This window comes from Coloeus monedula (genome assembly GCF_965178545.1).
Source record: "Coloeus monedula genome assembly, chromosome: 1".
In the NCBI taxonomy this organism is placed as follows: domain Eukaryota; kingdom Metazoa; phylum Chordata; class Aves; order Passeriformes; family Corvidae; genus Coloeus; species Coloeus monedula.
In genome coordinates, this window is record NC_138781.1 from 85,381,539 (window position 1) to 85,407,723 (window position 26,185).

The 26,185-nt window shown below is 38.4% G+C and overlaps 1 protein-coding gene across 2 annotated transcripts in view; it reads left to right on the plus strand.

Annotated features, from left to right (window-relative positions):
- CTNND2 (catenin delta 2) overlaps positions 1-26,185 on the plus strand; it is a gene marked incomplete at both ends in the record, with an annotated part of 531,585 nt that overhangs the window by 370,541 nt on the left and 134,859 nt on the right. For both annotated transcript variants that reach the window (XM_082277797.1, XM_082277798.1), the window contains one exon: positions 19,240-19,453. In XM_082277797.1, the coding sequence (XP_082133923.1) occupies positions 19,240-19,453 (214 nt within the window). The remainder of the gene's footprint in view (positions 1-19,239; positions 19,454-26,185) is intronic.

Sequence of the window (26,185 nt, forward strand, 5' to 3'; positions counted from 1 at the left end):
TGTGCCTGGCAGGCACTGAGGAAAAAGCAAATTGAATTCACTAAATAATTTGTTAAGTGTTCATCTTTAATGTACACTTGAACATGCATGCACAGAAAGAATAATATTTTGCAACAGTTTAGTTTATTTACCTGGTTGTATTGAATTTGAAATGTAATGCAGTTGTTAAAGTTTCAGCTCTGGAGTAATCTGACAGGAGACAAAAGTTCTCTTGCCTTTACCACTATTGAGCATTGAATTGTCACACTGCAGTTAATGGCTATTTCATCCAGAGTTTCTGGAAATAACTGTTTTGAAATACATTTTTTATTCTTCTTTTAAGCGTGATTTATACTGTGTCATCTGCACAGAAAGATGATTAATTATCTGTCCTCTGAACCTGACCATTCTTTCAGTCTTCCAGTTTTGTTTTTGTGTAGTGGCAGACTTGTCCTACTCTCATAAATTAGTGGGATATGTATAAAATTTCTCCTCATGTATTTGGTAGGACAAAGACCTACCTTATATTCCTTTTGTTGAACACTGTCACCTAAACTTTAGGCAGAAATTAGAATTAGCAACTGTGACTATATACATTTCTGAGATTCCTAGTATCTTTTATAGTTTCACCATTCTGTTTTTATATTCTAAAATATTCTGATTTCTGTGGCTGAAGTGAGGAACACTACCCCTTGCTTCCTCTGAACCCCCCCCCCCCCCCCCCGCAAGGAAAGGAGTGGAAATGCTCTCCAGATAACAACTGAGAAAAAGATAGTCAAAAATGTTTGATGCATGGCCAGGGAAACTAGAGCTGTTTTTCCCTTCATGACCATATTCTTTATGGTAGGTGTTATTTCTAAAGCACGCTGATCACAGGTGTGCTTATGAATTTGGTGATGTGACTGGAAATGCACCTTTATTGCTGCATCAGCGTAAATGTCCTGCTCAGTCTCACGTAGCAATGAGGTCTGCAAATCCCCTTCTCTATCTTAAAGTACTTGCAAACAAAGTTGGTAACTGTTTATGTGAAGATGTCCCAGGCTGGATGCTAAGGTGTCAGAAGTAATTTACTTTTCCACAAAAAAAACCAACTTCTGGAGTGAATTAGGTTTTAGATTACTGGAAGAATTTGTATTTTTCCCCTTCCAGCCCTGAACACAGCAGATCAGCAATAGGAAAATGCAGTAAACACTGGCCATTGATAAAGATGGTGATGTTATTTCTTGCAGGTGCTGCCACTTCTATGCTGCTCAAAACCATTCAGTGCCAGTCTTTATTTCAAAGTACGATTGTAACTGCTGCTCTAATCTGAAAGTTTTTCACTAATGCTGCTGCTGAGTCTCTTTAAGTCTTGCCAACTGCAAGGCAGGTGCTATACATGCTCTCAGTAGTGCTTCTCATTCTCTACCTTTATTCCCTGTGCTGGGTGCTTATGTGGTACAGCAGACATTAGAATGGAGTTGAAGAAATTGGATTATTTTTGCTAATGTTTGATAGTTAGATTTTTCATCTCCTTTAGAATAGTGACCAGTCATCACTGAAGGTCTCACATGTGTAGAAAGGGACATAGGGAGGCAGAAGTCTAAAGATTGTAAACATTACAGGCACCCCATTACAGTTAGGCATAATAATGCCAAAATTCAGAATCTCGGAATACTTCAGTAATTCCTGATATAAACTGTTTTTTCACTGGTGACAGTGAAGAATGTAACTAAAAGGCAAAAGGGAAGGAGGGAAAAAGTTTTGATCAGATATTTGAAAAGCTGATCAGGCAGAAGAGCATAAGAAGACCCTTTCAGATGGCATTTTCTCCTCAGGAGAGGCCTCTTACACCAACAATGGCGAGATTGTGAGCGGAGCCAGAGTAGCTGCTCCTGGATGCCAAGAAGGAACAGACAGGGGATATAAGAAAAGAGAAGCATTTTAGAATACTCAGCAGAGAACATTTCTTTAAAAGAGCACATTCTATTAAACACAGGATTCATTCTTCCACAGCATTTTTTTCTTCCTATAATGACATTTTCCTCCTTTGTATGAGGTCACCATATAAAGGGATTGAATTGTGCAGTTTCACACGCCAACACCGTTTTGCTGTCATGGAAAATGGCAGCCTGCCATCAGCTGCAAAGGTGTAACAGGTCACTCAGGGGTTTTGGCACCAATGATTCCCTTCCTCAAGCTAGAAAATTAATTTTTGCCAACAAAGTCACAACACTTGAGATTCTCCTCTCAGGAAAATAATTCAAAGGTGCCAAATAAAAGAACTGCAACTGCTGAACTGTCCTGCCTGAAGCCTTCCCTTGCATCCTTCATAAATATTGCTGAATTGGGCAGTGTCCTCTTTATCTTGGAGAGCATTTCCATAGACTCCCTTCAGAAGAAAAGTATCAGTCCAGACACTATTACATGGAGTTCTAAAAACTGAGTGACTGCACGCTGAAAGGATCTATTTTCCAACTCGCTGAAGCCCTTCATTCACATTTGTTTTGTCATTAAACTAAAGGTGTTTCTACATCTTCTTCTGTGAGTTCTTTAGAGAGTGCCAGCACCCTTTCAACACAGTACCCTGCTTGTTCACGTAAACCCCATTAGCCTCTTGTTTATCTTCTTTGTAATATACATAGTTGCAGTGTTGTAGTAACTTCGATGTCATCCACTGCACTGCTAGATTCCTGATGGTCAAGGATACATACATGCCTGTTTCTAGCATGGTTTTCTCCCAGGGAATACTTGCACTTAGTATGGGGTGATGGAGAAACAGTCCATAATGTTGCCTTTAGACTGACAGACTGACTGACAGAAATCTTCATATTTGAAGGATACAGAGGGGGGATTGGAAGTGCTTACATAATCTTCAGAGGGTATCTTGATTTGATTTCTACAGTGTTCTGCAAAATTCCCCTCTGTTTCCATAAGGATAGACAGAGAAAGCAGAGTATCTTACCATGCTGAGGGCTTGGGGAAGAGAGTTGGAATGCTGGAATGCATTCCTTCCCAGCAGGTCCAGTTCTGGGCCCCTCACTGCAAGAGGGACACTGAGGTGCTGGGGCATGTCCAGAGAAGGGCAACGGAGCTGGTGAAGGGGCTGGTCATGTAGATGTGGCACTTAGGGGACATAGCTCAGTGATGGACTTGGCAGTGCTGGGTTAATGGTTGGACTCAGTGATCTTAGATGTCTTTCCTAACCCAAATGACTTTGTGTTGTTTTTTTCCCTATGTGTTTGAAGAAGGATTATAGTTCTGGATTCAGATTTCCCATACATAACCCTGCTTTTCTCCTTTTACCTCTAAAATCACTTCCCTTAAAGGCTAGAATTTAGCTTGTACACTGATGATACTGTCAGTTTTCCATTAAAGACATTATGAGAACTCCTTTAATCTCTGCATGCAAGAAGATATAGACATAATATTTCATTTAAATGAAAGAAGTATCTCACAGGTGATACCAAAAAGTAATGTAGTAATTTCAGACAGACTCTACAGCATTTGTTGAGAGTGCATTTTAGTGCAGACAACACCTGCATACCTTTGAAGAAATTATACTTCCCTGTTTGGTTATAAACATTTTGATGGTACTTTGATAACCATGATTTTCATATGTTAAAACAACTCTATGGGTAAATTTTTACAATTTGAGAACTACTTCCCTCAATGGCTTCACAAGAAATTTCCTATTGTAATGATGACTTTTTGTATGAAAAGGTTCTTGCCTGTACCTGATTCCTAAAATGAACACTAAGATGTTCATGCTTTTGCTCACCTATGTTTAGATTACTGCAGTACAGTTTGGGTCTGTGCCCCCATCACCCTGGGCAGCTGTACTCACACCTGCAGTTAGATGTCAAGCAGACCATTTTTAATACACTTTCTGTGTAGTTTTTTGTGTAGAAATTATGCAAACGAAGTAAAGCAGCACCCAGTGGCATACTCAGAAACAGTCTTTATGTAAGAATTTTCTTTTTTTATTTTCTAAAGCCGCACTGATGAAGATTTTACAAGACTTCCCTTTCAAGTTCTTACTGATCTCTAGTTTGTTTTCTAAGAAATCAATCAACAGATGGTGTATTGTTTTGCAATAAAGGTTGGGAGTTTTTATTGATGGGTTATTTACTGTCAAATATTCAAAGACAAAATGCTGTTTGTTTTGGTTTTTTATACCTTGCACTCAAAGTATTTTTGGAAATGCTTTGATTTGTCTTTTGTAAATTGTCATAGTTTGCATTGTTGAAATAGTTTCTGCAGCAAGGCTTTCCACTCTTAGCATTTTGTTATTCAGCCATATGATTTTACACTGAAAGCAAGTGAGATGTAGCTTCCACACAGAACCATCAACAACACCAGGGAGTCTCACTCTTCACAGTAAGACAAGGAGGACAAGGCATACAAATAGATATATGGCTACTTCTTATCCCACTACATTCAAGGTGTTTGTTCTTTAGCATGCAGAATGCCATTTTTCGTTCCACCTCAAAATTTATTGGTATTTTAATGTTACTTTTCCAAAGAGCTTTTGAACTAGTCATACTTAAAGAATGAATTTCAACCAACAGAGGCTACACTGTTACAGTATTTCTGGTGTACTGCATGCACCTTACATGAGAAGTAACTTCAAAGTGTAAAATAACTGACCTGAAATTACTAAATGACACTTGGTCAGCTGGGGGTTGATAATTACAAAACCAAACTGTGACAAGAACAAAACCAAACTGTGACAAGAAAGCCATTGTTGTGGCTTTCTGTAGCATACCTATGACTCAAAAACACTCCTATCATTCTGTGACACAAAAAAAATCACATATTTATGTTTCGTTATCATCAGACAGAGAAGAGAAAGGGGTAAATATGTGAGGGTGTCACAAATGATGAACATGTTAAGTAAAAGCTCTACACATGAATGTACTTGAAATAAAAAAGGTTTATACTGAAAGCGCTTGACTAAGTTTCAAGCCCATGGCCCATTTTTAGCCCTGCATGTCGATGGGCACTCCTGTAAATGGGGATGTTAATTTTATTCTTCTTTGATTATTTACTTTTATTCTTCTTAAGGGTGATAAGTTGGCAACAACCTGTCAATATCAACTCTTGTGTGGCTTCAGGTTGAAAACATTTGTGAGGGCTGTTCCTCTGTCGTGGTTTGACCCCAACCAGCAGCTAAACCCCACACAGCCACTCGCTCAGTTCCCCACAGTGGGATGGAGGAGAAAAAGGGGTAAAAGTGAAAAAACTCAAGAGATGAGATAAAGACAGTTTAATAAGGAGAGCAAAAGCCACATGCGCAAGGGAAGCAAACCAAGGAATTAATTCACCACAGCAAAACAAGGAATTTCCTATTCTACCACTTTATGTGGGCACACAGTTTGCCAGGCATTGTGCATCCTGTGGCATTCCTGCACTAATTTGAAGTGGGATATAGGGGCTGAAGGTATCTTTTCTCCTGTCCTGTTAGAAGATTTCTAAAACACCTGGGATGGCTGAAAGTTGAATCCTCTTTCTGTTTGAAATAGAAATTTTTGTTTTCTCCTGTGATCAAAATCCCATCACTTGGATACACTAGCTATGGCTTGTCCCACCTTCTTTCCATGGAATTTTTTCTTTTAAAGCAACTCTTGTTTTCTATGATTGCTGCTTGGTTTTGATTTCCCTTTTTTTTTTGATCCCGTCTTCTGACCTGTGTAACCACTCGTGATCACTCTGCTCCCTTCCATTTTATTCATTCCAGCAGTCAGCAGCTTGAGTTCTCTTTCTCCTTTAAGGCAGGCAGATATAAATGGTTTGTTTCTCCTGACTAAAGCGATGGTATCTCTGCTTCAAGCTCTTCTCTACTGATAGGTGTACAAGAGAGTTTCTATGGCAGCATTTCAGTAACTACAGTGCCAGTTTGAAATGTCTCATATGTCTGCTCTGGATGGCCCTTTATGCCATGTCCATGATACTCTCTCTTCTTTCAGTTTGAATTGTGTGAGTCAAAGAAGCACTAATTCATTGCATATAGTACAGGCCTGTGGCTGAACATTTTTCCTCTGTGACATTAACTAAAACAGGTGAAGCAGAAATGTCTACATTGGTCTCGACACAATAGACTATGTTAACACTGTTAAGACCACCTAAATCTGAGTGGTCTTAATTAGAATGCTAATAAAAACCCTGTTTCATTCATTTTTAGTGTAAAATATTATAATTATGTTTCTCAGTCTAGAGACCAACACTGTGTTACTAAATAACATTTATGAAAGTATATCACTCTATTTTTTTCTTGCTAATATGTTGTCCTTACTTTGCTAATAAATTCCAGAAAAATGGATAAACTGGTAGGTTTTTTCACTTTTTCATAGGAAAAAAGCATAAAAGTGTACCTTCTATCTGATAATTAAATCTTATACTGACAGTCTTGCTTTCAAAAGCATTTCTGAATGCATTTCTATGTTTAGTTTTGCCATCTTACTTCTACAATACTGTTTTATGATATTTATCTCTTCTGATGAGAGGGTGCATCTCTGTTTTGTGCACAGTCTTTACATTGATTGAGTATTAATGAGTGTCACTGAGTGCTGTGCTATGTCCCCATAATACGTGCTTTCTGTAGCACAGAAGTAGCATTTTACACTCTGGGATCCCTGTGGGATCACTTAACCATGGCTATTCTTGATTTCATCATCAAGATACTGTGCCCAAATTATTATAATGATTTACTGTGTACCTGGCATATATTTCACTTAAGATTAGGAAAATGTTCCAGTTGTTCAATAAAGGAATTAATGACAAGCCCCACAGAAGTAACATTTGCTTATAAGGGGGAAAGGAAGATTTAGGATGTTAAGTTGGGGTGTTAACTGAAGATTGCACACCAAATCAGTGGCAGATTGCTGGGGCCAGTTCTTGTCTTCTAATCCTCTGCTCTGCTAAGGATCTTGAATGCTTTGGGTTTATGGCATCCACACTTCAAAATCATTTCTCTTGGAAAAAAGCCTCAGTCATGTAAAGTGTCATGATTTTAAAAAGAGGTAGCCAAGAGTGTGTTATTTCATAAATGCAGTGCAACATCTAGTTGTGGTCGGGCTTTTTTGAGTTAATGCTAGATAAGCAAAAATTAGACTTTTTTTTTTGCCTTCCTGTTTTCAGTTGTTCTGTAACATACTGCTTTCTCTTCTTGAAAAGAGGCTGAATCAAACAAATTTACAAGGTAACTTAAAACACTGATTTACAAAATCATGAGCTTAATATTGAGAATGTGTACTGGTATTTTCATCTCAACACTGCTTTACACTGCTTTCATGTTTCTCCCCTCGCACCGTCCAGTTATTCCCTCTTCAGGGAATAGCCAAAAGGACAGTATTTTTCCCACTCTTCCAAGAAGTTTCTCTCCAAGGTTTTTCTATGATACTAATAGTCAGTGACAATTATTTGAAGTGAGCCAAAATTTTAAATATTTTTCAGTAGTAGCTAGCAAATGTCTGTGTTTCATATGGATAATTGCAACTTTGCTCTTTGAATTATGCTGTTTATTCACTACAGTGCAAACTGTTAGCAGTGTTCACAAACATCTTTGGGATGCAGAATTTGACTTCTGTTCTGCTGCTGTTTAGGGTCCTGGCTCTGGCCTTCCTGCAGGCTGAAGGGAGTGAGTGAGGGCTTGAACAAGAGCCTCTCTAGACCTCCAGTTTATCTGGGTTTAGCACTCACTCCTACAGTGTCTGCCTCACTGGAAATGGGAATACTGGCTAAAGGTTTCTGTCTTTTTCAGCTCTGGGCAGTCAGAATAAGCACCTAGAAGAGAATTTCAGGCAATAAATTTCATAAGCTAAAAAATTCAGATGTGAATATCTGGTGATAATGCTTTTTATGCTGTTAGGAGAAGAGAAAATAAAGCAGTATAATGTGTGCAAGATGCTACTTTCTGTGCTATGCAGCAGACACAGGAAGAACATTGCATTGTACTGTTCCTCTTTCCACTGGTCTGAGGAAAGCATGTTTTAGTTTTATCAAAACATTTGCAAAATCTGTGTCTTTCGTATTTGAAAATATTGGCTGGTAGGGAAGGAAGGGTAATACACTGAAAGACAGTGTCATTTGACATAGGTAGTATGACATTTAGAATGGGCAATAAATATATTTGCAGCTTTTTCAAGCAGTATAATGCTCTACTGTATGTGCCGTGGATTTCTTTCTATTCATAACTCTCCTGCCAATTGCTTCTCTGATTTATTAGGCTGATGTGTGAATGCAGAGGATCACTTTCCTATTGTAGGGCATATTTTTTTATTACTGTTCTCATCATCCAGTAAGCCACAGTAAGACTTTGCACACTATATATAGAAATAAAATAACCTAGATCGATATCAATATCTGTAATTTGATGCTTTCTCAACATATCTGCACCAAAAAGGTTGGCAGCAAAATGATTTCAATAAGGAAAACCATAGTCCTGATAAAAAGGACCTGCCAAATGAAACTTTTAAGGTAAAGACCATCAGTTGATCTTCAAAATGTGTTTAAAAATACAAAGAGATGGCTGTTACTAAGCTACTGAGAATGGTTGCAGCAGAAGGCACAGGTTTATAGATACATAAGAATACCTAAGGCTTTAAAACAGAAATGCCTACCTTGAAACCAGTACATGTATATATATGTACACACACTCATTTTTTATATAATACATACTTTTATATATTCTGTAATTTTGCATATTGGTCTGTGGGTATTAAAAAGTGTATTAGCTATGAGGCAGGTGTTTACTTGTGCTGACTTCATTTATAAAACTCAGGTAAGTGGGGAGATAGAGGAAGGATTCTGCAATGCAGCATTCTGCTGCACTGATACTCTTAAATTACAGGTCGTAGCCTTCCTTTGGGATCTTAGACAAAAAATTAAATTTTATGTGCCTCAGTTTCAATTAGCAAAACTTCTACCAAAGAGGGATGTTGTGAGAATGCATTCACGGGCTCTTGAGGCAGTAGCTTGCTCCCAAAATACTTCCAAGACAGAAAATTCTCGTGTGACTGAGAGCTTCTTTGAAGAGTAATGCATCAGTTCTAAGAAGAGAACACCTCACATTTAAATCGCAGTAGAGAATGTCCTGGGAGCAGAGGTCATCAGGTCTGATGCTCAATGTAATAAATTGTAAATGTATTTTTAATCTGAGAAGAGGCCCACTGTTTATTCTGTGAGGCAAACTGAGGTAGCTACAGCAGGCATCGAAAAGTTCGATGCTTTTGAATTTCCAATTAGAGCTGAAATGTCAGATAGAGTTATTTTGTTGTTTGGGCTTAAATGACTGAAAAAAATAAAAATTTCTTTGGTCTTATTGGTGACTATCTTGTTCCTAGATGGTATTTGTGTTCACATTGACTAAATCACATTTATGATATCCTTAACTGAATGGAGTTAACTACAGCTTTAGAAATTTTAATCCAACACTGAGGTGATTTCCTCTATTGCTGTTAAAATATTTGAAGTAGTGACCTACTGCTTTCTCTAAAGAACTTAACTTTTGCTTTATATTAAAAAAAATAAAAATTGAATCTTCTTTATCATCTTTAACTTCACTAGATATCTGGTTATAGGAATACCAGGACGTTTTTAGTTGAAGTATATATGTCAGTTCTTTTCACCAATAATAAATATAAACCTTCATTTTCAGATAGATACTTAATTATTTTTAAATACCAGAAACTAAATGATCCAAACCTTTGGTGTTAATCAGCATTTTTCATTTAATGTCTTACAGTACTAAATCAGTTGATTGGTTGAGTAATGCTAATGTCTTTGTATCCTAAATTAATATTGCTATTGCACTGTCTGTGAAGTGCATGCTGCTGAACCTTCTTTAGCATTGTGCATTTTTTGAAAAACAAAGACCCTGAATCAATATCAAGTAGTTACAATACCTACTGAGGGCCTTGGCATGTGTGTATTTTATCGTATTTATGTGTGTTCCTCAGTGTTAGTTTATAATGTAGGTCAGTGCCAATCTGTTAATTTTAGGAGATACTGCTTTTAACAGTGGGATTGAAAGTTGCTTTTCTGATGCCTTCGCAGTCAGAAAAGCACTTAAGGTCAGCTCTGTGCTTGCAGCTAGAAGTGTTACTTGGAAGATCCCACTTGCCCTTCATGATTAGAGTAGGATACTTGCATTGTCCTTCAAATGTAAAGTTTTTTGAAAGTATTAGGGTAAAGTGCTTTACAGTTATAGATAACTCATGTCTAGCCAGGGATTTTGTTTGTAAAATCTAAAATCACACTAAAACTTTGATTTATAATAGGTGTAGCCTTCCTACCAAGCATGGAAAACAAAATGTGTCACAGAGCAGAATACATTAAGGCTTACTGACTAAGAAAGCAGTACATGTATTTATACCTTCTCAGGGCAATTTTAGAACATGGTTTTGAGTCTCTTCATGTTCAGAAAATGGTTTTGACCCTCTGTCAACCCCACACATAGATCCCAAGATCTAAAGAGGTCACTTAAGAGACACAGGGAAAAACAAATCTGTATTCAGTAACAGAAATAAGCTCCCATAAAAAAAGCTACTGAGTACTGACCCCATGCTTTGCATCCTCACATCACACAACCTTTCCACCAAACACCCACCTGGTTTCTACAGACACAGAAAAAAAAATCCCAATCCTTCTCCACACAGTGCAGTTTAGCACAGAGGGAACAATTCTTATTTAAGCAGAACATTGTATATATGCTGGTAGTTAAATTTATTTACATTATGTCTGTTCACAGCTTTATGTTACCTTTGTATCTGATCTGAAAAGTCCTAATGAGAAAGCCATTCTTAAATGGGACCTACATCCAAACCCTGATTTAGATTCCTTAAACAAATTAGACTGTGAAGTTAATGCAGCAATTTGCATAACATTCTGCTCTGTTTTCAGCTAAAATTGCTCAGCACTTTTTTAAACTTGTAGCAAATTACTTTGCTAATGAGGCTAAATTACCCTATGATGTTACAGGTAAATTTGTCTATAATAAATCTCCTGTGCGTTTGCAATGTACAGATTTTGAATTGTCTATCTGCTGTTCAATAGGCACATCAGAAGAAATCATGGAGAGGACTTAAAGTTTGAACCAGTATATTTGTCTTAAGTGACCTGCTGCACTGAATATTATTCCCATATACTACTCTGATGGTTCATTTTCTCCCCTTCACATCCATTTCAAGTTCTAGGAATCAGCCCTCTGAAACTAGCTAGCAGTGGGGCTGCCCATCTTCCAAACCCTTCTCCAAAAAGTAGTGTAGTTCTTTCCCTCTTAAATAAAAGTCATTTTAGTAATGTAAACAAGGCAAAGATAAATAACTGAGAGAATTTGTAATTGCAGAAAAAACATCAAGAAATACAATGATTTCATGGATACTGTGTATAACCGGTCAGTGCAGTCAAGTTGCTGTGCGGCCGTCTTGGACTTTGCTGTAGTGCCCTGGTCTGAGTGGGCACACCAGTGTGCTCACACAGTGAGTCTGAGAAGAACAGGGTGGCTGTAGTCAAAGAGTGTCTCACAAACACTACACTGCCTGCCACCAGTAAAAATTCTTGGGAATTTGGTTGGGCTCACTTGTAGCTTCTCTTCCCAGCACTGGTGGAACAAAGTTGCTCGAAATCCATTCACATGTGAAATAGTTAGCACTTGCCTTGCTGGTTAGAAAACCAGTATCTAAGAACATTAAATTGTTACTAATTATTTCCAGAAGCGGACTTAAATGGAATTGTCCTTTTAATTTGGTGTTTATTGGATACATAACATCACCTGTGCTAGCAGTCAGTTGTTTTTTAGTTCTGTTCCATATGTAACACAGTGGCATTAAAAATAATCCCATGTGTTTAAATACGTTGTATTTTCATAGATTAAAACATGCTTTCTTAATAACAGAAATGTCAGAGTAAGTGGCAGATGATGCAGTGTGTTATGTCAGTTAAACTGGCAATTAATATCTATGATGTGCAGAAAGGATTGATTGTTATTAGATTTCCTTCACCTCCTTTGGATGAAGAGTTATTCGATAGTGTGGAAAATAAGCATCTAACCATGCATTAATCTTTGAATTAGGAATGTGGATCTGTTAATAGTGCAACACAATGTCTTACTGGGAAGAGGAGATTGTGTTATTTTAGTAGCACACTGTATCACTCGGTCTAACAATTTTTTTAAGCTATTCTTACTTCTCTTCTGTTTTCATTATATTTTACTTTGTAAGGCAGAGTAGTCGGAATTAAATGCAGAAAAGGATGTTTCAGTTATACCTACTGGCAAAATTTGAACAATATCTCAGATACCCACTTGCTGAGTATAAATAGAAGAGGAAGGGTGTTTTGGTTTCTGTCACAGAAGTATTTTTAGGATGTTTTGGAATACTTCATTATCTAACAGTCTTTGGCTAAACTGTTTAAAAGATGAAGCTTCACTTTTCTTTCTTTCTGTATGTCTAGCTCTAATTTTTGTAGCCTTCCAAGGGATGGAAGAGGCAGTTTCCATTTTGCAGTGATTGAAAGAAAGGGTATTGCTTCTTTTCTTTGTTGCTGGGAGGAACAGAATAATTTTTACTCCACAGATTTCACAGAATATATTTCAAAATAGGGTTCAAAACCTTAGTGGTAGTCAAAACAGATAACATCTATTTGCTGTGACTTTGCTTCCACTGTTGCAAAGCCATAAGCAATAGCCAGATTCCAGGGCTAGATTTCTCATAGCTTGATATGAAGAGAGGTCACTCAACTGTATTTTGTTCACTCTGGTCTCACCAGTATCTGTCCCTGAGATCCACAGTGTCTCTGATAGCTCTTTCCCACATCTCCTGTTCTCATCAGCTGTTCTAGCTAAAGGTTCACTACTGCTAGGCCAGTCCAGAATGTAGACCATCCTCATCCAGGAAAATTGTTAGCAATTAGGATTAATAAACAGATGAAACAGGTTGCCGTGATCGAGTGAGGGGTGTGGCCAGACAGGCATATTGAAGCACAACTTACTTACAGATGACCAATCCCTTTCATCATGTCCTTCTCTATTTCTTCATGTTGTTCCTCCCCCATGCATTCGGAACGTCTCCCTTTTCCTGTCTTTGCCCTTCTGCTAAACATCCTGTGAGTCTGGCACACTGCTGCAATCCCATCAGCATGCTCTTTACTGTAGGGCCTGTGATGACCTTTTCATTCATTCCTCCCTGTGTGCCCACTTCACCAGTTAACAGAACTCAGGCTGAACCTCTCCAAGCCTTGGTGTGGTTCCTTCAGCAGCCCATCGAGCAGTGACCTCACAGACCTGGTCTTTGGTACTGTCTCTTGCTCTGCAGGGTTTGTGTACCTCAGTGGTTTATTACTTTTCCTGTCTCATCTCTGTTTATGCACTGGACATCCATTGAGCAGATGTCCTCACAAAACAGGTGTCCTTACAAGTATCTACATACCCTTCATGTCCTATGTTTCATTTCCTTCCACACATCCAACCAATCTGTTGTATTGAATTAGGAAAGCAAGCTATCAAGAATTCATATGCCAAAACCTTATACTAATCAAGTATGAGTGTGTGTATATATATGTGGATACAAAAATGCTGCTAGCAAGGATTTTCTTGCTATTTTCTAAGCCCTTGAGAGACTTCTCTCTCTCACAGAAGAGGTAGCAGAGTATGTAAACAACCAAACACCTGCAACCTTGAAAAGTCTTGTTTATGGTATAGTAGAAAAATATTTTGATGATGGATGTTTTAGGATTTTAGCCAATCACCTCCAAGGGGTGGCTGATCCTTTGTTCAATTAGACTATGAAGAAAAAAGTCTATAAAAGAGTTTGGAAAATAATTAAATAAATCAATCTTGCTGCACAATTCCTGCCTGCTGGATCTCTCTTCTCCTCCTCCCAACGGCTGCGGGACACGGTGATATACCCTAGGGCCCAGGCCTGCGGTAATATATATATATATATATATATATGTAGTTTCAGACATATTATGGGTGTCTTATTGACTTGTTTTACCAGCACATACGCTCCGGGCTGGTCATGTGTAAGTCCTGATAGACTAAGTATGTGTCAGTCCACTGTTGTGGTAAACCCCATTGAGTCAAAGATAAGCCTTGAAACGGATAAATTAATTCCTTATAGGCTCTTGGCATGAGGTATACCAGCTGTCCTTATTAGGAACATAATTGACATCTTCACTGCCTCCAGCAGTGGCCTGAACCCCTTCTTGAGTCAAAATTTTATTTTTATAGTGTGGATACAAATACATATTCTCAGATGTAATGCAAAAAAAACTTCATACTATGCCAGAGGAGAAGACTGTCATCAAGCTGACACGAGTGTACTTTTATCAGTCTGTGTACTAGAGAGTCTGGCACCTTTTCCTGTCCTCTCTGCCTGTGTTGTGGCATCATGGGGCTGATCAAGTGCTTCTGACCAGCAAGGAGACAGTGACATTAATGGCAAAGAACCAACTTTAAAGGAAAATTTGAAAATGTCCTGATAAAAGAAAACATGTGATTCCTCAGGTGAAAGCATCTCTGTGCATTCTTCTGTGGAAATTATTTTTTTCCAAAAATTATGTAATCTCTGTTCTTTCAGTTTTTGATTGGCATAGATTCCTAATCACAGCTCTGTATTTAACAGCTCTCTAACAGTGTCTTCCAAAGCCATACACAAAATACTTCCAGTGAGAAAAAGGAAGGAAAATAACTTTCAGAAATTAACGGTATCCATGGATTAATAGAGTCATGAGAAACAATGCAACACAGATTCACCCAGCATTGTTAATATTGTTAATCCCTCTACTCTGATCCTCTTTTTTTTTATTTTTAAGAAAAGGTGGTGCAAAAAGGGGCATTCGAGACATGGGCAGATACAACTGGGCTTACTCAGTTGTGCTGCAGAGCTGAAGGTCATTCTTTTGAGTTCAGAAGTGGCTACTTTGGGGCTGGTCTTTGTAAGAATAGTTTGTCCCCTTTATTTCCTGACAAGTTTGTACTCCACTGTTTGTTTTTAGTAGGCAGACTCTGGCATATTCTTATTTTCTTTTCCTCCTAGATGTAACAAGGCAGCAGCCACTGATATGTCAATAAATATTATATTAAGAAATGTTCTCTTCATCTTAAGTTAGAAAGAGACAGAAGTATCTATCAAAAGTCCTTTGGGGGATTGGGATTTGATGCCCCATTGGTGCAAACTGCTGCTTGTCCATCCATCCTGGCATTCTTGGATAAGACATTTGGCAGTAGCGCTGCTGAATTCACTGGAGCCGTGACTAACTTAGCTGAGATCTGCCCCAGGAGACTGGGTCAGAATTGTCCTCCAGGCTGTGGCTCTTAGCTCCCTAAAGGACTTGAACAAATAATTTCATTTCCTTTGCCTCTATTTCCATACATTTAAATAGCTCATGATAACATCCATCACAGTCTCACAACTTGTCAGGCATAGTTAAACCTGCTGGAGAGTATAGTTTTGAACATCTATATAGATACGTGATAGAAATGCAGAGATGGGGTGAGAGTTTTGGTGAATAAAGGGCTGTTGTAAAAAAAAAAAACAAAACCAGCAAAGCAAGAGAGTAGTCCAGCTAAAAAAACAGCATCAGAAACGGAGATCACAGTCGTGAAAAATCAGCTCCATCTCTCCCCGCATGGCAGAGTTACTCTGCCAAATATCTGAGCTTGGAAATTCTAAGAAAGTTAGCAAAATAAATCTTGTCTTTCCCAGGTAAGAATAGGTTCCTTCTTCAGTAAAATTTAAAAAGTTTTGTCAAGTTATGTAAAGTGTTATGTAACATCTGTTCAATTTCTGTTGTATTATTCTTTTTTTTTTCCTGACAAAAATTCGGTTTAGATTAATAATTAATGCTGTTGCTTTTAAGAAACTATCTTTGAATCACTTCAGTCTGCTCCTGGCTTCAGGTTCCTGGGAGAGGAAGAGCTGCATGAGCTGAATACTAGTGTGCTGTCAGCTATCATGACTGGAAAGGAAAGGTGCAGCTCAGGAATACTGGCTCAGTGTAGCAGAACCACACATTTCCCTTTAGAAATGAGCAGAAAATAGCAAAACCCGTCACCTGAGAGCATCCACAGGATAAACTGCTGAGGAGCATGAGATGCCACTTGGTTGTGTGCAAGGGGAAGAGTGAGAGAAACAGCAGAGGCACAGAGTCCTTCGGAATGGAGACAGAGCCCTTGGAGTCTCTAGCTGAATTGTAGCACACAGAAGGATTTTTGCTATAAAGTAATACTTTTTCTCATTCTTACCTTTTTTTTTTTAGCAGCAAAGCAATTAAAATATTCATTCAACATATTGTGCTTTAAAAATATAATTCACAAAGATCAGCAGGCATGTTTTCATTCTTTCGTTCCTGATATTACTCATCACACCAGGCAACTCATATATTTTTTAACTGTATTTTTTCTTCCATCAGATCTTGTTTCTTTTCAGGGGTTGAAGTGTGAAGCTCAGTAGTTGATTCACCTTTTGTAGAATTGATGCATAAATTTTTGTTCCTAGTCTGTTTAGTAAATGTCATCTGTTTTGTCATGTAGGTGGCTCTTCATGTAGCATGCTTGGTTCTGAAAATCTGGTTAGTAGGGGAAGCAAATGTATTTTTACATGAAGGTTAAACGGTAATGGATTGTAAAACCAAGCAAACAAAACAAGCAAGCTTCACCCCCCACCTCTCCCAGATAAACTTGGTAAATTTTTTCTGGCCCAGAAATGAGCTAATTTAATTGCAAGTCATCCTGTTCACATGGAAAAGATTTGACCAGTGGGATATTTTGCAGCACCTTTTCTCTTTGACCTGTTTTTCTCATTTCTAAACTGAAAGGTGTCATGGTTTCTCTGAGCAGCAAAAGCATAAACTCTCAAAAGGTTGGTGAACTTTTCTGCCTGAAGTTGATGTATTTTACCAACATCCATTCATATCTCTGCATGCATCATGTAGTGCCAGCTGCTGTAGTCTTGAGGTGACCTGCATATTGCTCATAAAGTTGCACATGATGTACTGATATAATGCCTATTTAAGGGAAAATATCCCAGTTTATCTTTAAACACTATCGCTTTGGCATTTAGACCAAAGCTGTGTGGTAACTGTATAGACATTAAAACATCTTAATTTAACGCTACAACATTATGGTGTATATGCTTTTTTCACTACACAGCTGTTCTATTTTTTGGTTTTGCTGTTATTAAAAAAATAAGAATATGCCAGATAAACTTGAAGAAGAGAGAGAGAACTTCTGGTTTAGCAGTGAGTAATTTCATATAACTCAATTTTGGAACCTCAAAGCCTGAATCCCTTTTCAGTCTTTATTTGAAGTGAATCATAGATTCATAGAATCATTTAGGTTGGAAACAATGAAGATCATCCAGTGCAACCATTAACTCAGCACTGCAAAGTCCACCACTACGTGCCACATCTGCACATCTTTTAAATTCCTTTAGGGATGGTGACTCCACCAGTTCCCTGGGCAACCTGTTCCCCAGTGCTTGATAACCTTTTCGGTGAAGAAACTTTTCATAATATCCAACCTGAATCTCCCCTGACATAACATGAGGCCATTTCCTCTTTTCCTGTCACTTGTTACTTGGCAGAAGAGACCAACCCCCTCCTGGCTACAACCTCCTATCAAGTGTTTGTAGAGGGCAATAAGGTGCCCCCCCCAGCCTCCTTTTCTCCAGCCTAAATAATCCCAGCTCCCTCAGCTGCTCCTTATGGGACTTGTGCTCCAGACCCTTCCCCAGCTCCATTGCCCTTCTCTGGACTCACTCCAGCTCTTCAATGTCCATCTTGCAGTGAGGAGCCCAGAACTGAACACAGGATTTGAAGTGTGCCCTCACCAGTGCCAAGTGCAGAGGGACAACCACTTCCCTGGTCCTACTGGCCACACTATTGCTGATACAGGCCAGGATGCCCTTGGCCTTCTTGGCCACCTGGGCACAGCTGGCTCATGTTCAGCCAGCTGTGGACAGTTCCTTTTCCAATAGCCATCTTTCCAGCCACTCTTCCCCGAGCCTGTAGCATTGCAAGGGCTTGTTGTGACTGTAACACAGGACCCAGCGCTTCTCCTCGTTTAAGCTTAGATCCATGAAATGCCATCAGTTGTACATAAAGATTTTGAAGTTAGTAGGTGCAGGCTGAATTCCTAATAGATTTCATTGTACTTTAATGTTTCTGTTTCACTGTTTTAACTGTTTATGTCTTCCAAGACTTCCCCCTGCAGAGCCCCAAGAGCACATGCCCATGCAAAACCTGCTTCACAAGTATTTCAAATTTTTTGTTGTCTTAAATGTAAAATGGCCAGCTGAAGTGCCTGACTTGTTTTGGGCCTTAGCCAACTACACATATGGGGAAACTTGTTGACTTTTTCAGAGATGTCTGTATAACTTGCTTGAAGATAAAGCATTGTACCCCTCGAATGTTAGTTATGAATCTGTGGTTTCTTAAAGTTAGATCCAAGACTGATTACTCTTTGAGGAACAAATAGTGCCACAGAACAATAAAGATGTATTTGTTTGGAATAGATTTCATAACAAATTGCACATGGTATTCATGACCTTCTTGATCATTTGTCTCAAATATTTTTGTGCTTTTTTTAGAATGATATTTTACATAAGATATCACATTAGAAATTTATTTTGTAGGCCACCTTGGGTACATATAAGACTTCTGTTCCTGCATCACTTAAGGATCTCCCTCAATCTTGTTAGAACAATTTTTCCATGATTTATTTATCATCCTTGTCTTTATGTTTCTGGTGACTTCCTCCTTTTCCTTTCTTCTTTGCTCATCCCAATTTAGTTGATATATCCTTACTTATCCCTACTGAGACTATAGTAGCTGTTCCCATTCCCAGTCATTAAATGTAAAGGCAGGACTCCTAAAACCTTTATGACATAAAGTGCTTTTTTTGTTTGCTGTAGCCTTGTGGTTTTTTCTCTAGCTTGTGATGTGTTGCGCTCTGAAGGAGATGATGTTTCTCCAGTACAGGAGAAATTATTGCCAAGGCAAACCTTGATGTACCATGAGAAACCTTGATGAGGCAACGCTCTTGACTAACTTTGGCTGCTTTTACAGTGGTTCTGGTTTGTCATAGTACAGCAGTGTTGCCACTGAAAAAAATAATACAAGGAATCAAAGCAGTGTAATGTAGCAGCTTTGTGGTGCTACCAGCACACTTTTGCTGGCCTACAGCCTGCATAAAACACAGCTTAATTCCCTTGGACAGCATTTATTAATACTGGTGTGTTCATTTCCTAACTGTATGATTATCACTTTGGCCTGTTTCAGATAAGAAGACAAGGTGGAATACAATTACTAGTGGACCTATTGGACCATCGGATGACAGAAGTCCACCGTAGTGCCTGTGGAGCTTTGAGAAACTTGGTATATGGGAAGGCAAATGACGACAACAAAATTGCTCTGAAAAACTGTGGTGGTATCCCAGCATTAGTACGGTTACTCCGCAAGACTACAGATTTGGAAATCAGAGAACTGGTCACAGGTTTGAATCTTTCAGTATTTTTTCTTCAGATTCTCTGTCAGTCTTGCAAGCACAGTTCTCTGCCACATGCCACTTGCTCCATCAGTAACTGTTTCATTACCATCTTATTTGCCATAACAAAAAGCTTTCAAGCCCCTCGGATTTATGTAATGTGTGAATGGCTTTCAGTATCACGCAGTTTACAGATGCAGGTATGGTTTATGCCTATGATTGCTGTTTCATTTTGTTCTTGGTTAGCTGTAAGTGCTCTTGCGGGAGATGTGCTCCACACATGTTGTGGTGGGAATCCTCTGCTCTCCCTCCTGTCTGGTTTAGGGCTGGCCAGGCAGAAGTCATATTTTACTGAATTTACTTAGAAACTGTTGCCCATTGCTTTTATATCCTATGTGGTGATGTAGTGACAGGGAGGATTTGTTACGGGGTTTTCTACCTTTCTCAGGGTTCTGATAGGAAAATGGAAAACTGTTGGAGAGGTGGACATCACCTTCTGAAGTGTTTTGTCCAAAATTTGATAGTATGCTATGTGATGTGTTTTACACAGAGCATGCAGGTAGTGGTAGTTTATTTCTTTCCTTGATATAGTAGGATCTGGTCTTTTTAAGATTGTGTGGACTTTTTCCCTTATGAAATTCAAGAGGGAGGGGAAGGGGGGCGGTGTTCAGGAATACAGGAATGCTGTCAAACTGGACTGATCTGAGATGTTTCCAGGTGTTTTTCACCTTGCCCTTAAGCTATCCTATTTAATATGTAAAACAGAAGTGAGGTAGAGGGGCTTTTTTTTTTTTTCATTTTGTGATTTCATTCTGTTTGATTGCTAGTATCAATTGCTGATTAATTTAATGCTACAAATAAAAAGTATTTTCATTGTCCTGTTTTCAATGCTGGTATTTTCATTATGATTTTCCTATTAAATTATATAAGAAAATGTCTCATTTCTGTCACAGAATCATCGGAGTACATGTCATCATCTCTGTTTCTGCAGAAATTACTTACCCTTGTACATCAGGCCTCATTTAGGATACAATTTATAAGATTATCATCCTTTGGTTGGGTCCAGGTTCCTTCCTTGAGAAGGTGTCTGAATAAACTGCATGATGTTTAATAAATATAGATCTTTTTATATTTAATTTTGTTTCTTAGTTACAACACCTATCTCCTCCTACTTGTTAGTCAGGATTAATGGGGCAGAGATACAGGTTACATGAGCTCGGATCATGCCTCCTGTAGAGTGACAGAATTACTGACAGATCTAATAAAGTGTAACCACTGCTTCACATTCAACATACTTGTTTGTCTCTTGGTTACATTGTCAGTATCCTGGCTCCAGGGAACATTCTGCCTATTTATTCTGAGTAGTAAGTGGCAAACTGCTAATAAACCTCAGCAGTCACCGTGGCGCTTCCCATGCCATCTGTAGATGGAACAGGTAATGTTGTTAGGTCATTTAAAGAAAATATACTGGGCTATAGTTTACATTGGTTCTATTGCACAGTATGCTGTTAAATTTTCCCAAATTCCTGCAGAAAGAAAGGATGTTTGTTTTCTAGTGTGCCCTCAAAGTGCTATTACCAAGAGGAGTATGTACCATCAGTGGTAGGCAGTAACCTGCCTTTGTACAGGTAGATGCAGCTCCCAGGGACGGTGAACATCAGGAGTGCTGGACATGTATGAAAGGGGAGATGGTGACACTGAGGAATGGAATAAAAGCCAGTGGTATTTCAAGATTTTATTCCTGAGCCTGTTTTTGTATTGGGGTTTTTTCTTTGTTTTTAATAGCCAGTACATCCCAGAAGGCCAGTGCTTGCCCTGGCCGTGTTTTGTGCCTTTCAGAATGCAGGTCACCGGCCCTTGCTTTCAAAATGCAATCGTGTTTATGGTAGTGTTCTGCAAAGCTTCCTTCCAAAGCAAAGCTCATAGATGGAGCTCTCATCTTGCATCTCTTAGGAAACAGGCGAAAGTTGTGCATCTGAATCAGTTCTCCTTTGCTTTGTTTTGGTAAAGTCTTGTAGTGTGACAGCTACCCCAGCTGAATTACTTCTTTCTGTCCTTCCTGGGGAAGGAAAGGTAGCTCCTGAAGCAGCACCCTCAGTAATGAAAAGTTTTGACTTGTGGCAGACACAGGGAAAAATAAAAAGTGCTCTCCATCAGCCTTCCTGAGCTGAGGTGGCAGGAAGATAATTATTCCAGTAGGGGCTCCACAGCCTGGAGGAGATGCAGAGAAAATAATAGCAAATGTCTGTTTTGAGAGTAAGCATAATACCTTGAGCCCTTCCATCTCATGTTCATTGTGCATCCTGTCTGTATAAAAGCTGCTCTTGTTTGTTACTTTCAGAGAGGACACGAAGTTCCTGCCTTAGGAATTCATACAGGCTCTGACATCGCTGCCCCTAAGTAGTAGTCCACATTTATCCTCAGAGCACTTTTCTTAGGTGGGGAAGTATCACTATCTCTGTTGTACAGATGGGGAGCTGAACCTATCAAGTGTAAATGACCTGTCCAGAAATCTGGCAAGATGAAGGTGTGAATCACTCTGAGTAGGCACCCAGCTGCAAGGGAAGAAATATGGCCTGGAGAGGTTGTTAAGCAGCTCAATTTGTCTGGCAGAAGTGAAGCATTCATTGCCTGCCCCAAGTACCGTGAAGAACTTGCCTAGCAGAGAGAAAGTTCTGATATTAGTTCCTTCCTCAAACATGCACATTTTCTTCCTTCTTGTTGCTCTTCTCTAAGTAGATTATTACGTCAATTTCTGGCAATCTCAAGACTGGTTTTGGAAGGGTATTTAAACCTGCAGACCAGCTTTCTAGCCCAATAGCTCCTTGATTGTCAGGATTGCCTTCAGCACCATTTGTGGCTCGTCCTCTTTTCCAGAGATTTCTTTCTGCCATAATCTCTCCAAAACAGAATTTTTTCATTCTTTCCTTTATCTCGTCCTTGTCCTCAGCAGCAGAGGTCTTGGGCTAATACTGGAAAACCTTACCATGCTCAAATTTTTGGATTGCACAAACTTAACCTTATAGCAAAGTGTTAGAGCTTCATGGCTCTCTCATGTCAAGGAAATGGTTTCAGTGCAGGCTCCCATGAAGAAGATCTGAGGGAAGTGTGCTGCCTGACTGTTACGAAATTAAATGGTGCTAATGCCCAGGAAATACTTCCTAAAATATGGAAAGATTATTCTTACAGAAACACTTCCACAGTTAACAGGTTTTTACTAGAACATGGATAAAATTAGGTATACCCATGAATATATACATTTGTGCAAAAGTGAAATACTCTGATAGAAATAGAGATGCTGGCATGGCCTTCAGCCTCTGGTAATTTCCAGAGACTCAAGGAGAACCTGAATCACAATACCTTGTTTCATATAAGTCTGTAAATGAAAAGAAATAGGTGGAAGCTGAATGCACCACACTTAATTTAGTCATTTTTTTACCCTAGCACTGTGCTGCCAGTTTCCACAGTAGCACCTGTTAATGGGAAAAAATAAAAGCCTTCTATTTTAAAATCATTAAATGTTAACACTTTTCTAATAAATATAAATAGAGAAGAACACAGTACAAAATTAGCATAGATCCTGCAGATGGTAGAAAGAAATGTTTTCACTTGGTAATAATGGCAATGAGTAACTGATTTCTGGTTCTCTTGCCTTTACCGAGTTAATCATGAACCCTTCCACAAATTCGATTTTATCATTTTTTCTATTTGTTTTACTGTCAGGGGAAAAAATATTGCATGGAAAAATCTGATGTTTTAGCCAGGATAACAGAGGAATCCTATGGATACCTTGTGCAGCAGGTGAGGTCAAGCAGCTGTTGCTAGATCCTTTCCAACCCAGGCCGTTCTATGATTCTGTGATTCAACCTACGCTTGCTCCTTCTTCCATCAGCTCAATTGAATAACTGGGTACCCGTCTCAGATAAAATGGTTTAAACTGCTCTTCTCATTTTTGACAAACGAGATCCATCACAACTAGAAACAGTTTCTGCCTATGAACAATGAGGTAGCTGAATGAGAAAAAGCTCCTTTTAAAGAAGGCCCTTGTATTACTGCATCACCTGTTTACAAACTGTAAACACCATTTCTGATTAAAAGGTAAAAGTGGATAATCCACTTTTAGTAAAGTACATGATGATAGAGAGCTGCAGCTATAAATAATGTCAGGAGAAGCTGTTTTTTCTTGTGCTAGCAGCCAGCCTCCTCCTTATTTTGGTTGACAATAAAGTGTCAGAGATGTAACTATTGTCTACTGAAAATATATAAATTACAAAAATTAGCAAATAAAAAAATTAAAAGCAGAAACTATCTAACACTATACATGTACACTATATATATATAGATAGGTAGATATTGACTCTGTGTATTTCATTCACATTTTTATTCACTGAATCAAAAGGCATATATGCCATTCCTGCAAAATACTACAAGATGTTGTGTACAAAATGTTTCTTTCAAAGAAGCACTATTTCTCCAAGTTTCTTTGGCCCACAGTCAAGTTGGACAGGAAAAAAATTTCATTTACTTCCCAGACTTTGGATTCCAGTATTCATTAGTGTTGTCTTTAATTTCAACTGTGGCCAGTTTGTGTTTTGGCTTGGTTGGTCCTCTGTTGTCACCCCATGTTATGCAACAGCATTACACAGTCCTGTTTCAGTTTTAGTAGATGCCATATGTTTGTAACGAGGGGTTTATAACCTTATTGATAATCTCTCAGTATCACTGAAGGCAATTACATGTTGTCCACCTTAGATCTATCTGGTTTGAGTTAACCACTGCCAGTGAAACCTCCTTTTGATTGCATGCTGCTTCTTAGCATGTGCATAAATTATTGGCAGGTTGGTCAAGACACTCCAGAAGGCCCCTTTGAGCCCTGTGTCTGTCTTTGCTAATCTATGTAGTTGCAAGTTAGTGAGCCTGCAGTGATATGTAAAGCATGTTTAAGAGAGTATTCTATTTAAATGGACCTTTTGGCTCACTTCAGAGGAAGATTTAATTTGATTTCTTTTTTATTTTTTTTAATTTGATTTCTTTTTTTTTAAGTAATTCTGGCCAATTATTTAGAATTTTTAACTTCCTAGTACAATTCTTCTATCTATGCAGTTCTTCTGTTGGGGGTTCCCAAAGTCAAAATCACATGCCTGCAATTGTTTCCTGTTTGTAAAGTTATTTTCTAATTGGACTTTGTAAGGTATTACACTTGTGATTTTTTTGTTTAGTAAATCTTATTTAACAATATTATGGCAAAGAGCTGACTGTTTAGTACTCTAGGATCTTGAAGCACCTTAATTTAATAATTTAATCATTTTCTGCAAAAGTGCCCTTGACATTACCTTAGTTACTGGAGTGTGTAAACACAGATGTGAAATTTTATTGTGATATAAACATGCATTTGGAGGTGGCACCTATTTGTAACCTTATTGCTCTCTGGAAACTTGATTTGAAAATGAGTAAAGGCTCTTTTATCCTATTCCAACATGACTTTCCCACAGCCTTAATAAAGAAGAATCAAACTCTTCATGAGTTGCATTCTTACAGTATTTCACCTTGATGTAATTCCTAAAATCTCTATTATATCCCTTTTCCTTTGCATGTTTGTATTAGGTGTTGCTCCAGTATTGCTCATATTAAGTATCCCATGTCTTAATTGTATTCAAGTTTAGTAATGGGGCAATGCAAGTATAAGGAAGCCTGACCAGTGAGAGGCCTAATTAATTAGCAGCCTTTGATACGTAATGCAAAAAGATGGGTAGGACAATAGATGTACAAAGTGGCTTGCTCTTGGAACCAGAGAGACAATTTCAGCATTACACAAACTGCAAATCAGATTATAAAGATACATGTTTTAGGTTCAGATACATACCCTGCCCATCACAAGCTTTTCAAACAGACGACACGAAAAGCCATATATGTGTGTTTAAATTGTCATGATGGTATAACCACACTAAGACTGCCGCTACAAGGTTGACATAACTTTGGTTCAATATATGCTTAGCTAAGAGAGTAAGGCTGCCAAATATCCTTTGGGGCCCATAACTCTATGTAGTAAAACAAAATGGAGATGTGGGATAAATGCAGAAAGCACACAAGTGCCTCTTAAGATGCAGCTCTGTGAATTAGCTTCCCCTCCACCTCCAGTATCTGATCACCATGTCCTGTCAAGTCAAGGAAATCAGAAAGGTTAAGCATGGAGATAGATAACTGCTAGCACAGAACGCTGCGTTCAGAAGTGATGGTTTCAATTTCGGCAGGAAAATATGTTCATTCATTTCTTGCTTAGTGTCTGCTCTGCACATTAGCAAAAAATGTTTTGAGGAACTCTACCAAGCACAGAGGCAGCTGACTTGCAGACTTGAATTATTTTTCTACCAACAGATTTAGGATAAGGGTAACAAATTTCAAATCTATTTACCTGGGCACCAAAGTTTGCTTGTATGTTTTAAATGCTTTTTATTCAAAATGGAGATTTAAAGGGTATTAGATCTAATAAACCTTTCCTACTCCTTCGTTAAATAGATGTAATTGCAAGTACAATATCCTACCACAATCAATTTTAGAAGCTGATTAAATCTTATGAAGTAATTTACTTCTAATTAGGTGTTTTAAATAAAAGTTGTTTTCAACATTAACAAGATTATTTGTGTAATGAAAATTCCTATCTATTTACTCTGGATCGAAGCCAGTGGCTGAATAATGAAACTGCATGTTCTTGTTTCTTCAGTATTTCTTTCTTCAAGTACA